We start from the raw sequence: 13,773 nt of genomic DNA on the forward strand, positions 1-13,773 counted from the left end.
CAAAGAGAGAGAGACGGGCAGAAAGAGAGACAGAGCATATGGTTGAAATAATATGAGGAAGAAAATATGACAAACTCAGATATATCAACATATGGTCGACCTCAGATGACTTAACCGCATCTGGAGTTATAATCAGGATCGACTTTTGTTTTAGCCAAATGCTAAAACAAGCAAATTTTTAGAATTGTGAATTTCAAATGAAATCAAATACATTTTTGTGTAAATTTTTTTTTCTTGTCGTCAGTGATCTGCTACATTTTGATAGGTTAACAAAAGACAAAGTAACCTTATAAAAGCTTGCTCATTGTATGAACTCGTGCACTGAGTGAAAGAAATGACAGTCCAGCTGGAGTAATGTGAGATAATGCACTTTTCTACGCCCTTACAGTTTCAGTGTAATGACAGCCAAGCTGACCAGGTTCACATTAATGAGCCTATTGCAAAATCATTCCCTCCTGTTCCCTTCAGTGCTATAAAAAAAGAGGCGCTGGGAAAAACAATAACAGGAAAAACAATAAGCTGTGAGAAGCAATAACGGTCCAGTGCCTGCACCTCAGGGTGAGCAAAGAGGTTCAAGGTTTGCATGGACAATAATCTGATTCTGTCTCTGTTCATCTCAGTAGGAGAAGGCTTTTATATCAAAGCTTTGCCTTTTTTCCCTGTATGGGTCAGTAAAATATTACAGTGAGTGTTAGCTGGAAAATGTAAAAAGTGTTTGAGATGTTTATTTCAAAGCACTCACAAGAGAACAAGCAAAACAGTCGTAGTTGTAGCATTCGAGGTCGCGTGTTGTGCTTCATCAAGGCTTCAGATGACGACAGGAGGGAAATATGAGGTGTAGCTGAGTGCTACATGAGATTGTGAGCATTCAGGTAAAACCATTCATGTCTTCAATTCAATGTTCAGACTTATTAATTTTGAAACTTGAATTTGCTCAAATCATTATGCTCAATTAAGCATCATTGAAAGGTCAGTGGAGGAAGTGATGCAGGAGTGAATCAGACCCAGTGAAGTGGCTGAGGACTGCAGAGAGTCTCTTGAAGGAGAAAAACAAGGGAAGCAGGAAACAGCACAATAATACACATGAAAATGGATTTAGCAAAGCCGTGGAGGGTCAGCACTTTTACCTCTTTGCTGTTAGCTGGTTCTGGGTTTAAACTGATTGGGGTATTGCTTGTAGGTGTCTTCCCACACTCCAAAGACATGTCGGAGACAGATGGACAGAAAACAATTTCTATAAGCAAAAGTGAAAATAAATGATAGGTCTGGGTGGCGCAGTGGTTAGCAATGTCACCTGAACCAGCCGGAGTCTTTCTGTGTGATGTTTGCATGTTCTCGCTGCACCTTTATAGGTTCTCTCTGGGTGCTACAGGTTCCTCCTAGAGTCTAAAGACATGCATGTTACATTAACTGGCGATTATATTTCACTATAGGTGTGACTGTGAGTGTTATCTGTGTCTCTGAGTTGCTCCTGTGATGGACTGGTGACCTGTCTTTACCTCGCCTTCCCACAGCTGGGAACACATTTAATCTAACCACCTGTTATGCGTCTGTTCCTTAAGCTAAAGATGCAGATTCATTTGTTTTGTTTCTGTTCTGGTTAGAGAAAGCTTTAATGTTTTCTGAACAAAGTTGTACACTCTGTTGTATGATATTTCCTTTTTTAACTTCCTGCATAAAATACCCTTCATAACCTAGATCAAGATTCTTTAAGAATCTTTATTTTATTATATTTAAACCCATAAGATGGTTCATGTAATCCAATAGTCCAATGCATTGTTTTTGTAAATAGATAAACTATTTCCAGCTGTTCTGAAATTATTTGAAAATTTTGTTCTGATGACCAGTTTTTCTTTTAGCATAATAAACTTATTTTAGATAACACAGTGTGCTGTTGGAACACAGAAGTGATGGCTGCTGAAAATATACCTGTGTATGTTTCATTAAATTTAAGTTACAAGCTATGATTATTGATTCCATTAATTATTATTTACAAACCTTCTGAATAGTGACATATTATAATAGATGAAAGCAAACTGACTTCTTTCAAAAACAGAGCCATGTCCAACTGGCTGTAAACATGTAAGCAGTTGTGTATATAATAAAATTCCCGTTACATTTTAAAGCAGGAAATTAATGCATTTTTCAGCATAAATCTCTTTGTAACAACCTAACACAACTTCAAATACTATGCAGAATTATGGAAGAGGCAGTCTTTATACAATATAAAGTCAGATCATATATGCAAGGCATGTGTACTAACATGTTTTAGTAGATCTGGCATCGAATAATGAAATAGCCAACAAAACTGTGACATTTTCCATGTGCTTTGATAAAAGATCCTCTTCAAAGAGCCCATTGATTGATATATGGAGCACAGTGGATGCATCTCCACAAATGTGAAATACTCTGAATAATGGCTGAATACTGGTTTGATTGGTTTTTCTTACTTGGGGAAAAATATGCTAGATTAGCTTTGCCTTTAATGACATTGTATGCTTTACTTTTCATACATAGGCTTGTTTTTATATCCTGTGTTTAACAAAGACAGCCCATTTTGCTAAATGACTCAAATCCAGTTTCATCCCCTTCACCGGGAGCTTTTACAACAATTTCTACAATGACTGAAAAACCATCTACTGAACCCTCTATGTGTCTATTTTTCATCATATAATTTGTGAAGCTGACATTTACAGCACAGCACTAAAAAACTTCTCATATGTGTATCAGTGAAATGAAAGGTTAGTTAATTATAGTTGTGAGTCAACTTAGTTTGTATAGTTATTTCTATAATTTCACTATTGCCAAATATACCTCATAGGTCTTTACAGTGTGTACAGCAGACAACACCATCGGTCCTTGTTGCCTAAAACATGAAACCTAAACATATTTGTGTTTCAGATGGGTATACATATATATATATATATATATATATATATATATATATATATATATATATATATATATATATATATATATATATATATATTAGAAGAGAAAAGACGGTGGAGGCAATGCTATGCCGTGGCCACATATGGCTGCTAGTTGAAGTGGGCCGCTGGTGTTTATTGACGTTGACAGAAGTAGTAGGATGAATTCTGAAGTGTACAGGGCTGATCAGACAGTGCAAATTGATATTGAAAAGTGCAAGATTGTCACTTGATCTCAGCCCAATAAAACGTGCTTTTCAGTCACTGAAGACAAAACTGAAGGGCAGAGAAGCCCACAACACAGCAGCAACTGAGGGCAGCTGTGGCCTGGCAGAGCATCTCACTGGAGGACACGCAAAATTTTGTGATCTAGATGGGTTTTAAATGTCAGGTAGTCGCTGACTGCCTGACATTTAATTAAAAAGAATAATTACATTTAAAATATTTTTGTCCAATTAGTTTTGAGCCTCTGAAAATACGACTATTAAATATTTAATGTGATACTTTTGTAAAACCCCTTCTGCTAACAGTAACAACTATCAGATTTCATGGGTTTTTTCCCCCAAAGATCTGCTTAATGCTTTCTCCCTCCGACACCCAAATGAAACCTCTGTCCAGCCTCATTCATGTCTTTCATGTAAAACAGCAGATCGAAGCACTTTGTCCAAGACAAGTTTCTTCTGGACAAATCCACACAGTGTGAGTACATTTTTTTAGAGCACAGCAGGATAAAAGCTGGGAGTCGTGACTTAGCCACTTAGCCACTGCCTTTTCATGTGTGTGTTTTGTGTGTGTTTGCCTGTGTGATGTTAAACATGTTAAGGAGAATTTGAGGCTCTGTTGATGAAATGTCAAGCAGCAAGGGGCTGACCGAAGGAGGTTTAAAACAACTGAAGGGTCAAAATGATCTGTCAAAGGCTCGCAGTGATGTCAAAACCACTTTCCTTGTATTTTTTCACAACTTTTACGCTTTCTTTTATAGAATCTATATAACATGCATTATTAATTAACAGTTATCAATAACGTATTGAATTTAATTATTCGGTCCCAATTTCCTCCACTTTTGGAAGCCACCATTTAAACAGACTCCCCGGATGACTCTCCAAATCCTCCTCATTCTCTGCCTATAGCCCCGGCCATTGTTGCTCTATACGATGGCACTGCTGACCTATACGAATAGACTAAAAACAGCCACGCATTCATCGCCCGCATCTCTGTGACTGCGCTCTATATGATCTGCTGAGTCGACAGGCCCCATAGGGTTACAAAGAGAGAGAGAGAGAAAGAGAGAGGGAGGTAAGGGGGTGGGCGTGTGGGGGACATGGAACGCGAGCAATGAGCCCGTGCGTAAATTCGCAGTTGCGCGTGCACAAACCGTTTTTACGCACGACGCCAGGAGCGATCATTTTCTCACCTGCGGCAATTTTCCCACACTTACCGGATGTTTTCCTCAAGCTACCTTCAAAATAAATGTTGAGGGGGCTCCACATATTAGGCGTCGATATGATTAATATACAAAATACACTCAATATTTGCGAAGTGATTATTTTATTTATCTTCTGTAAGCAAAATTTACTAATCTCAGAACTTAAAGCTTATGACTTCAGAATGCTTGCTGCTGATGCTGTGAAAGTGATTCAGTAAGTTGTAAATTTGTTTGAATCAGAATAAACAAGCAGGAATAAAAACAACACTAACTTGAGGACTTAAAAATGTAATTGAATATGTCGGCAAGTTAGCTTCTCTGTGACAAGCTGATAGAAGATAATAATAATAATAATTATATATATATATATATATATATATATATATATATATATATATATATATATATATATATATATATATATATATATATAAAGAGCTAGTGTTGTACTTTAATTTTGAAGAATTTAGCCGGAAGACATCGGTCATGTTCCTGTCCTACTTCAAACACTCACCGCTTTCACGTCATTGGAAAAGAAGGGCGCACGCGCACACTAACGAGCATGAGCATCCCGCGTGAACGCCAGTATAAAAAAGAACCTCCAGGTTCAGACCAAAGTCTATGCAAACGGCATTTAGATTGTGAGGAGTGTCAGCAGCGCATCCAGGTAAGATGACCCGGAAATTTCCTGCTTCAAAACTTTCCCACGGGGTGGTTTAATTGATTAAACGGGCCTGATTGGTCCTATTGCAGATATGAGAAGGTGGAGGTTAAATTTATACAGAAAGAAATCTCAAACAGAAACTGTTGCTGTGATTTTAAAAACTACTCCAGACATGCTGCATTTTAATGCCTGTACATATTCTCATTCATGCTCTTTATCTCTCTTTACTCTAGAAATGAATAGAGTCGTTAGAGCCCACATGACCTCACCTATGATGTTCCCTAGAATGGACACTGCTCCTTTCTTTAAGGTGAATTCACACACTTTTTATTTGCACTCATAAATGTAAAGTGTAAACATGCCCAGCTTCACCCATTCTCCGTGTCTCCCCCCATGCGCAGGTGACTGTGTTTGAGCAGGAGCATTTCCAGGGCAAGTGTCTGGAGTTCACTTCTGAGTGCTGCAACATCCACAACTGTGGTATGGACAACATCCGCTCCATCCGAGTGGAGAGTGGAGCGTGAGTCACACAGCCTGTACGCCTGCAAGTCTCTGTGGACAGCTGACTGTGTGTGTGTGTGTGTGTGTGTGTGTGTGTTTATGTAATTGTGTCTCTGTGATACAAGGGTAGAGAATGAGGCACCCACTACCAAACATGCCACCACGAAGGCCACTGCATCCTACATGTAGGGTTCACACACCAAGGCAGTAATGGGGGGTGAAAAGGAGTCTTTTATTTTAAAGACATTCAAATTGCTTTCACCATTTCTGGCTTTAAAGGCTGTTATACATTCCTCATCATTTATTCTTTAAGGCCACATGAGTGGTTTTATTTTTATAGCTTGCTGTGCACCTTTTTTTAATTGCTTGTATGTGAAGGTCAGTGTCAGGATCTCTCAGATAAAGATGATGCTTTTAGAAAGAACTATCTGTTTAGAGTAGCTTTAAAAAATGATATCCATTATGTACTACCAGTGCTGTTATAATAACCTTTCGTGAAGCTTTACTGGACTGGAAACACTTTGTGCTACTCAGATATTTCAATTTCTTAATGAGTTTAGATATTTTAGAGCAGGGATGTCAAACATAAGCCCTGGGGGCCCTAATCAACCCAGCAAGGACGAACGAGTCCACTGGACAGCTTTGTGAAGGACTGTGCAGATTTTAAACTTTTTACTGTATTTTCATAGGTTTTACAGCTTCTTCTATTCATAAAGACCTCCTCTGTTGTCCTTCGTACTACAAAGTAGTGAATTAACAGGCAATAAACTATTATCTACTGTAAAACTTCATTAAAAGTGTGAATTAATAAAAACTTTATGTTTTATAAATATGGGGCAGTCTAGTTAATGAGCTACCAGAACTTTTACAGTAATTTTACACATTGATTATGGAAAAACTGAGACGTGTATGTACGTGTATCAAAGTGTATGTAAAACAAGTTTGACATCCCTGTTGTAGAGTTTGGAGTTATCCGTGGTGAGAAGTAAGTTGAGCACCTGCTTTGAAGTACTTGAGCAGAGTATTTCTATTTATGTGAGTTTATATTTCTACTCCTTTTGGTATCAAAATATCGTGCTAATTTTCAGCAACAAATAGATGAACGTGCTGACTACCCAACCATCATAAACCATTAAATAACCAAGTACAGAAGTTGTAAAGGAATCGTCTATTTAAGAGACAAAAATCTGAATTACATTTTAAAATTATCCTCTTGCCTGTGATGCTCCGTGTGTATGTACATGATTTTGCTTTTAATTATAATGAAATGAGTTGCTTGCTTTGTCCAAAGCTCCAGAAAATGCACTGGACTGTTCTCCGGACAGGCGCAATGGGTCCTTCCAGAAATCATGACCCAAACACAAACAAAACAAAAGCCACAAGCAATTTTGTTCTGAAAGATTTTATGTAGGACATATTTCTTTCATTCACCAGCCAAGAGTGGGTGCAGCTAGCTAACATTAACACAGCTGAAGGGGGACACCCTCCTTTCACACTGTCAGGTTAGAGACTCTTTCTTCTGCGCTGTGAGGTTAGCGGTGGAAGTGGACAGACAAGAAAACTGTTCACAACAAGGTTTGTGGATATTTTGGGCTTTTTTTTAAGACTTCATTTGATTTTTGGGTGAACTGTTCACTTATAATTGTGATTAATAACTTTTTCCCCCTCCATCTGGAGAAAAGAGTGATGTATTTCAAATCTTTCAAATTCCTTGTAGCTGTTTTTCGTCTTACCTAGCTCTCACTTTCTGACTTTTTAGTTCACTAGCTAACTGCTAACAGGTGTTTTTAAAGCCTTTATTGCAAAAGAAAATCTTGATAGTTAAGCACAAATGTACATTTGCAACATGTTGTTGAATACTGGGCTAAACTTTGCTGTAAAGTTCTGAAAAACTGAGCAGAGCCACACATTCAATCAGTAGCTCCTGCTGTTTTATCATTAAAAGGACTGCTCCACTTTTCATTTTCCACTTTAAAGGACACTTTACAGGTTTAAATAGTTTTACACTGTCATGATACATTTATCTTAGGTTTAAACTCAGCCAGCCCAGGAGTAATCAGTAGCCCTCACCATCCTGACTCGTGGATTCAAATATTATGTTCTTGGTTGAGCATGAACGTGTGTGACATTTCCGTCATTTGCAGATTTGTTTGTGTTTATGTAAAACATAACAAGAAGCTCATTTTGATCATATATTCTTAAGGACTTTAATGTGACCCACATATTTGTTCCTAAAATGTATAGAAATGTGTCAGTTTTATCAGTGTCAGAAATGTGTCAGAAAGTTTTATCAGACTCACAACTTGAACTGTGAGGCTCAAGTTGTGATTCCTAAAGGAAAGTGTAGTCCCTTCCTCTGTAAATAATGCAGCTGTCTGCTGGTGATGTCTCACAGGATCAGAAAGTCTTTGGACTTCTCTTAATTTAGGAGCAGAGCACTAGATGTAACGCTCTGGGACATTTATGCATGTATTTATTCTTAACGCTGAGTGTAAGAGCAAACTTGTGTCTGACGCACTTAGGACCAAATCGTTGCTGCTTGTATCTTCATACGTAACCGCCCAGGCCTTAGTCATGGTGTGTAAAGCCTGCCAGAGTAGTGATTCTCCAAACACATGCTGCTTTCGCCAGTTCTATCTTATCAGTGGAAAAACACACTGAAAAGTAAAAGATGGTGAGCTCTGCTTTTCACTAACAGCGCAGTGTCAGCTATTTGTACTCCCTTCCTCTGTGCAAATGTGTTACTATTTTGTGGGAACAAAAGTGGGGACTTAAAACTATATACCAGTTTTTAAATTGCGTTGATAGGCCACGTAAAACCAGAGTCATGATAAAAAAAAATATACGCAATGTTTTTTCCTGAATACTATCACTATGTTTACTGCAGGAAGAAACACTAAAACTGCGTTTTCTAAGGAAAGCACCCAGAAGCACTCTCTGCTTGCGAACAAAAACAAAGAAACCCTTTCCTATTGATGGAAAATTTACCATGTCGACCAATCAGAAAATGATTCTATTAATTCAAGTCACATGCACAATAGTCCCCGTTGGTCACTTTTATCAAAAGGCACAGACTATTGAAAAATGGGCAATGTGACAGCGCCTCAAAAAACTCTCTCGGTTGGCCTGGGGAGGGTCAAGTAAAGTTCACTTAAGTGTTTCTATCAAAAATACTCCTCAAAAATTTTTTGGCAGTTTTATTGTGTGGACACAACTCAGATTTTGGTTGCAATTTTTATCTAAGACTAATTTAATTACAAATAGATACTTTTTAAAAACATTGTGTTGCAGTGGTGCAGTAAGCACAGAAAAGAACTTTATCTGCCTGAGCTGGAGGCGGCAGAGCTGAAGATGCTTAGATTTTTGTTGGGAGTGACCAGGAGGGACAGGATCTGAAATGAATATAACCGAGGATGTAGAGAGCCAAGGCTGAGGCCATGTTGGCATGTGCAGAGGAGGGCTAGAGGATATACTGGACAAAGGATGTTAAAAATGGAACTGCCAGGCAGGAGAAACGAGGAAGACCACAGAGAAAGTTTGTAGATGTATTGAAGGAGGACATATGGGGTCGGTGTAACAGAAGAGGATGCTAGGTTCAGGGGGAGACGGAGGCAGATGATCCGCTGTCCCTAGCATCCTCTAAAAGGAATAGCTGAAAGAAGAAGATTGTAGAGTAGTGATCCAAATTTTTAGACTATTTAAAATGAACTACAGGAGAGTAAAAATACCATCAAACATTGTAGCTTGATTACTTCCCCTTTTATCTGTGTTGATATACATTCTTTCAGATACATTTACACAACATTATCTGAACACTGGGGGGAAAAGTTGAGCTGAAACTTCTTTTAGTTTGTTGATACATTTTTTATGAAGTATTGATTTGGGTACAAAATCCCATTTCAGAGCAGGTAGGAAAAAACACTGACAGCTGTTTGGTCAATAAAAAAAACAGAAGTTGCAGTGCATTGTTCTCTCCATTGTCTTTAAAAAATGTATGTTAGTCAGACTCAAGACAGGCAGTCTTTTATTCACAACTTTTTCTTTCTCAGACATCATTTGGTGGGGAAAAAACACTTTCAGGATTGTTTTTCACTTTTTGGTCCTTTGTCTTGTAGGAATAGGATGACATGTGGGACTGCACAACAATTTTATCCCTGGTGTTTTTGAAGTTCAAACATATCAAACATTCAGATCTCTCTGAATTAGTACGTATTAACGCATTCTTGCTCCACATTAAGTCTTGTTAATGGCTGATAACTCATTGTGGGAAAGTTACATAAGATGATGGCTGACCTGTTGGTTGTAAATATGAGTTCGAGAATTCTGTTTTTAATTTTGCGTGTGTGCAAAAAAACAGAAAAAAAAATCCAAAATAGGACACTCACAGCTTACGACATGATGCATCAGCACTCATGAGGCTGACGAGCAGGCCCTCTCATCCTGTCTGATGTCACTTGTCTGATTTATGTTCAGACTGATTTCAAACTGTGCTGATTACCATTTTTGCTCTGATATTTTTACCTCTGCCACTCTTTTTTTCCAGCTGGGTGGGTTTTGAGCACCATGATTTCCAAGGCCAGCAGTTCATCCTGGAGAGGGGCGAGTACCCCAACTGGGAAGCCTACAGCGGCTCTCTGTCCTACCACACTGAACGCTTCATGTCATTCCGCCCCATCTACTGTGCTGTGAGTAGCAGCAGAGGGAGGAAAGGGTTGGGGGATACAAAAATGAAAGGGTACAAAATAAGCGGGAGTGAGAGAGATGATGATAGTGAGTGACAGAAGGTGCAGTGAGCCACACAGCGGGTGACTGAGACAGCTCAAAAATAGAAATCAGACAGCTCACAGCTAAATCTGTGCTCCCTCTGCGCTAACATTAGTCTGTTTCTTTTTCTCTATTTCCAAAGTCTCACCACAGCAGCCGTATGATGATCTTTGAGAGGGAAAACTTCATGGGGCGTTGCACCGAGCTGTGTGACGACTACCCCTCCCTGGAGGCCATGGGCTGGTTCATGCCCAAGGTGGGCTCCATGCATGTGCAGTGTGGCGCGTAAGTTAGACACGTTCCTCCTTAATTCTTCAAGTTTAAGTAAAAGCCAACATGAGTGGCTTCAAAGATGCTTGCTCTCCAAGTGCTTGCACATTGGGGATCATTGGGCATCTCTTCATAATGTTTCCATTACAATATAAAATACTTTGGGGAGTAAATAAAACTGATTTGAAAGCAGCTGCATAGATAGAGGAGAACAAAATCCATTAAGAACTGAGACTAAAGACACACCCTGATTTACATGCTCAAGTCACTTTCACACTCCTGAAACGTCTAGAGTCGTTCTTTCTTACATGACTTTTCTTGTGTGGTATTTTCTCTCAACTCGAAAGGCTCAATTTGTTTTGATGAGGAAGTTTTGAGGTATGCAGGAGGTAGGTCACATGATCCACCATGTCACCAGATTATCTGCTAAACTCTCAAATGGGCCTGACTGTACATTATATCTTTAATTTGTGCCTCCTCGTCTCGTCTCCACCTTCTGACTGTGACCTAGAAATGATCTGAGATGTCAGTACTGAAAATTGTGTCAGTTACTAAAATGCACCGGAGAGGAGAGAGAGGAGGCTGCAGGTCTTACAAAGTGTTTTTACCTCGGATTTTTTTTAAAAAGAATATTTTGTTTTAATAGGTTGTTTCAGTGATTTAAGGTGGTCAGCTATGTGACCAAAGCTTCTGTCCTTCAACTTTTCTGTGTAATTTAAAAAACAAAGTTTTCTTTTGATAGAGTAGATCACAGTTACATCTGAGATCATGAACTACAGCACTATTACAATTGTAGCTAATAAATTCATGATCGTGTTGTGTCACATCATGTTGAATTGACATTACTTTAAAATAAGCCCCAATTGCAAATATGTCTTAAATGCATGTGTGAAAAAGGGCTTCACTGTCAACATTCCGAGCAAGACTTTATTCCCTTCCAGGAGACATATTTTTATTTTAAAATACACGCTTAGTGCTCTACATTTCACACATGAGCTTCAACAAAAGGTTGAGAGAATAAAACTGAGGCTCTGTTCCAAGTTATCTTTTTGAAACGTGGATCGCAGAGCAGGAGATGCTTTGCGTCAGCAGTGCTGTCAGTGATGTTTAGGTGAAGATGCTCGCCGATGCACACTCTGTGCAGTGTATTAGGGAGTTAACAGTGCAACAACTCAGAAGAGAGGAGACTGTAGAGTAAATATATAATCCAAGCTTAGATCATACAGTAGCCGGAAGTCAGTCAACAAAGCAACAAACGGGCAAAAACAAAGAAGAAAAAGTGAGAAATACTAGCTGCAGAACGCTGCAAAGTCTGAGTGCGCAGAAGTAAGTAATTAGCTGATGAGAAGCAGGTTCGACTAAGTAAACACAGATGATGCTAATGTGGGCGGGGCAGATCATTACAAATGTGGAAGAACTAACAAAACGGGGGAAGTAAAACTTTCTGAACACAAAAATATCCCTAACCGCGACGGGCAGGTGATAAACTCTCTAGCATCTGGTCTGATTGTGTCAAACATTTGCGCTGTCACGTGTATGTATGGCATGTGACATATAGAAAGGTTCAGAGAGCTACTTTCATCTTTATTTTGTGTTTTTTAGCAGCTTTAAAAGGATGACACAGTTATTTTTAACACAGTTAACAGAGACGGTCGTGTGAATCAGGCAACTGCTTTGGCCAACTGGGAAATATCTCAGCCTGTGGCGTGACATTCAGTCTTTTCTAGATGTCCATGTTTCCCCTGGGGTGAAGTGCAATATCTTTTTATTATCCTCTTCAGCCTGGCCTCTGCTCTTTTCTTTATGACTGAATGTCTGCAAAATAAAAAAAACATTTTAATGAGCATGCTAAAATATGAAGGGTCTACACGGTCTGCTTATCAGGGTAGCGGCTCGTGTGCCGATGTGACAACCTCTCACATTTCTGGTGTGTCCTGTCATATCAACTGCTGGACTTTGGTGTTATTTATTATGAGTGTCACAGCCTCAAAGAGCAGCTAACATGACATATTTTTGTTTACACATTTCCACTGAATTCGTCATGACACATTTGTTATTTACGACGATTTTTCACCAAAACAAGCCCTCAAATAAAATTGGCATACGGTTATGTGCCTGTCACAGATTTGTTGACTAATCATTAAAATCATATACTTGTGCAGTAATATCAAAGATATGTTTGCATTCATTTAGTCATCCACATAGTGACTGTTCTTAATGAATCTCCTCCTCCTGCCTCTGCGTTTCCACAGCTTTGTGTGCTATGAGTACCCCGGCTACAGAGGCCAGCAGTACATCATGGAGTGTGAGAGGCACAGCGGAGATTACCAGCACTGGAGGAACTGGGGCTCTCACTGTCAGACTCCAAAGATCCAGTCCATCAGACGCATCAGGCACTGAGAGGCGGCAGATCAGGACAGCAGCAGCAGAACAACCTGGGCTCTGGCTAACACCTGTGTGTTCAAATTTAGGGGCCCAAATCATTAACCTACAGTTCTGTGACACAAACCATTAGTGATGTAGCAGCTACCTCTTTATTCCAGCACGTGTATTTGTTGCTCTCAAAAATGAAGTGTGTTGTTTTCCATCCATCCGTTTATACAATACAGGCTCACGGGACGGTTGGAGCCTATCCCAGCTTACATGCGACAAGAGGCTGGGTACACAGAAAGACAAACATTCAGCTAACTTCACAAATATGTCTTTGGATCACGGTACAAACCAGAGAACCTGAAGAAAACCTCATAGGCACAGGGAAAACATGCACACTCCATGCAGAAGGGACCCAGCCGGGCGGTGGATTCAACCCCTGGACTACCTGCTCCACTGCTACCACTATGCCAGCTACGGTTTTCTTTTGGTACATGTAAAATAAAGATCAGAGTGAGAATGTGTGATGTTATTCCTGTGTTGTGTGTGAATGCAAGACAGTGTTCGGTGTCGAATCAGCTGATCTCCAAAGTGAGCGAGGTGACAGGACAGTAACAAAAGTCAGTGAATAATAATGACTTGATCGCATACTAGACTGTGCAAAACTATTAAGGTGTCAGTCGTACCTGAGCTGAAGAATCAGCTCTACGTGTGTGCACGCCTACAAAGTGTACCAAGTGTACCTCGTGGCGCAGTAGCTCATCCAGATCAAGGGCCACTAAAATTCACAGGTTATTGTAACGTGTGAAGTACAGAAAGAAAGTGGTACGATTTCTTATTTGTTTTCA

The 13,773-nt window shown here is 39.4% G+C and overlaps 1 protein-coding gene across 1 annotated transcript; it reads left to right on the forward strand.

The window, feature by feature from the left end:
- The first annotated feature begins 4,931 nt into the window (after positions 1-4,931).
- On the forward strand, positions 4,932-13,445 carry LOC146573237 (beta-crystallin A1-like). Its single transcript, XM_085277898.1, has 6 exons — positions 4,932-5,023; positions 5,254-5,330; positions 5,422-5,540; positions 10,065-10,206; positions 10,428-10,570; positions 12,808-13,445. Exons 2-6 carry the CDS (start codon positions 5,256-5,258, stop codon positions 12,953-12,955), a joined length of 627 nt encoding a protein of 208 aa, XP_085134024.1. The 5' UTR covers positions 4,932-5,023; positions 5,254-5,255; the 3' UTR covers positions 12,956-13,445.
- Positions 13,446-13,773: the final 328 nt, after the last annotated feature.

This window comes from Mchenga conophoros, linkage group LG6, assembly GCF_057382185.1.
Source record: "Mchenga conophoros isolate Kocher_MC1m ecotype Shallow Benthic linkage group LG6, M_conophoros_male_GT1.1, whole genome shotgun sequence".
Classification (NCBI taxonomy): Eukaryota; Metazoa; Chordata; class Actinopteri; order Cichliformes; family Cichlidae; genus Mchenga; species Mchenga conophoros.

Excerpts from the sequence above, each read along its gene's own strand:
- LOC146573237 (XM_085277898.1), top strand. The coding sequence starts at position 5,256 with ATGAATAGAGTCGTTAGAGCCCACATGACCTCACCTATGATGTTCCCT. Across the intron at positions 10,207-10,427 it reads TCCGCCCCATCTACTGTGCT|TCTCACCACAGCAGCCGTAT; the intron begins GTGAGTAGCAGC and ends CTATTTCCAAAG. Across the intron at positions 10,571-12,807 it reads ATGCATGTGCAGTGTGGCGC|CTTTGTGTGCTATGAGTACC; the intron begins GTAAGTTAGACA and ends GCGTTTCCACAG.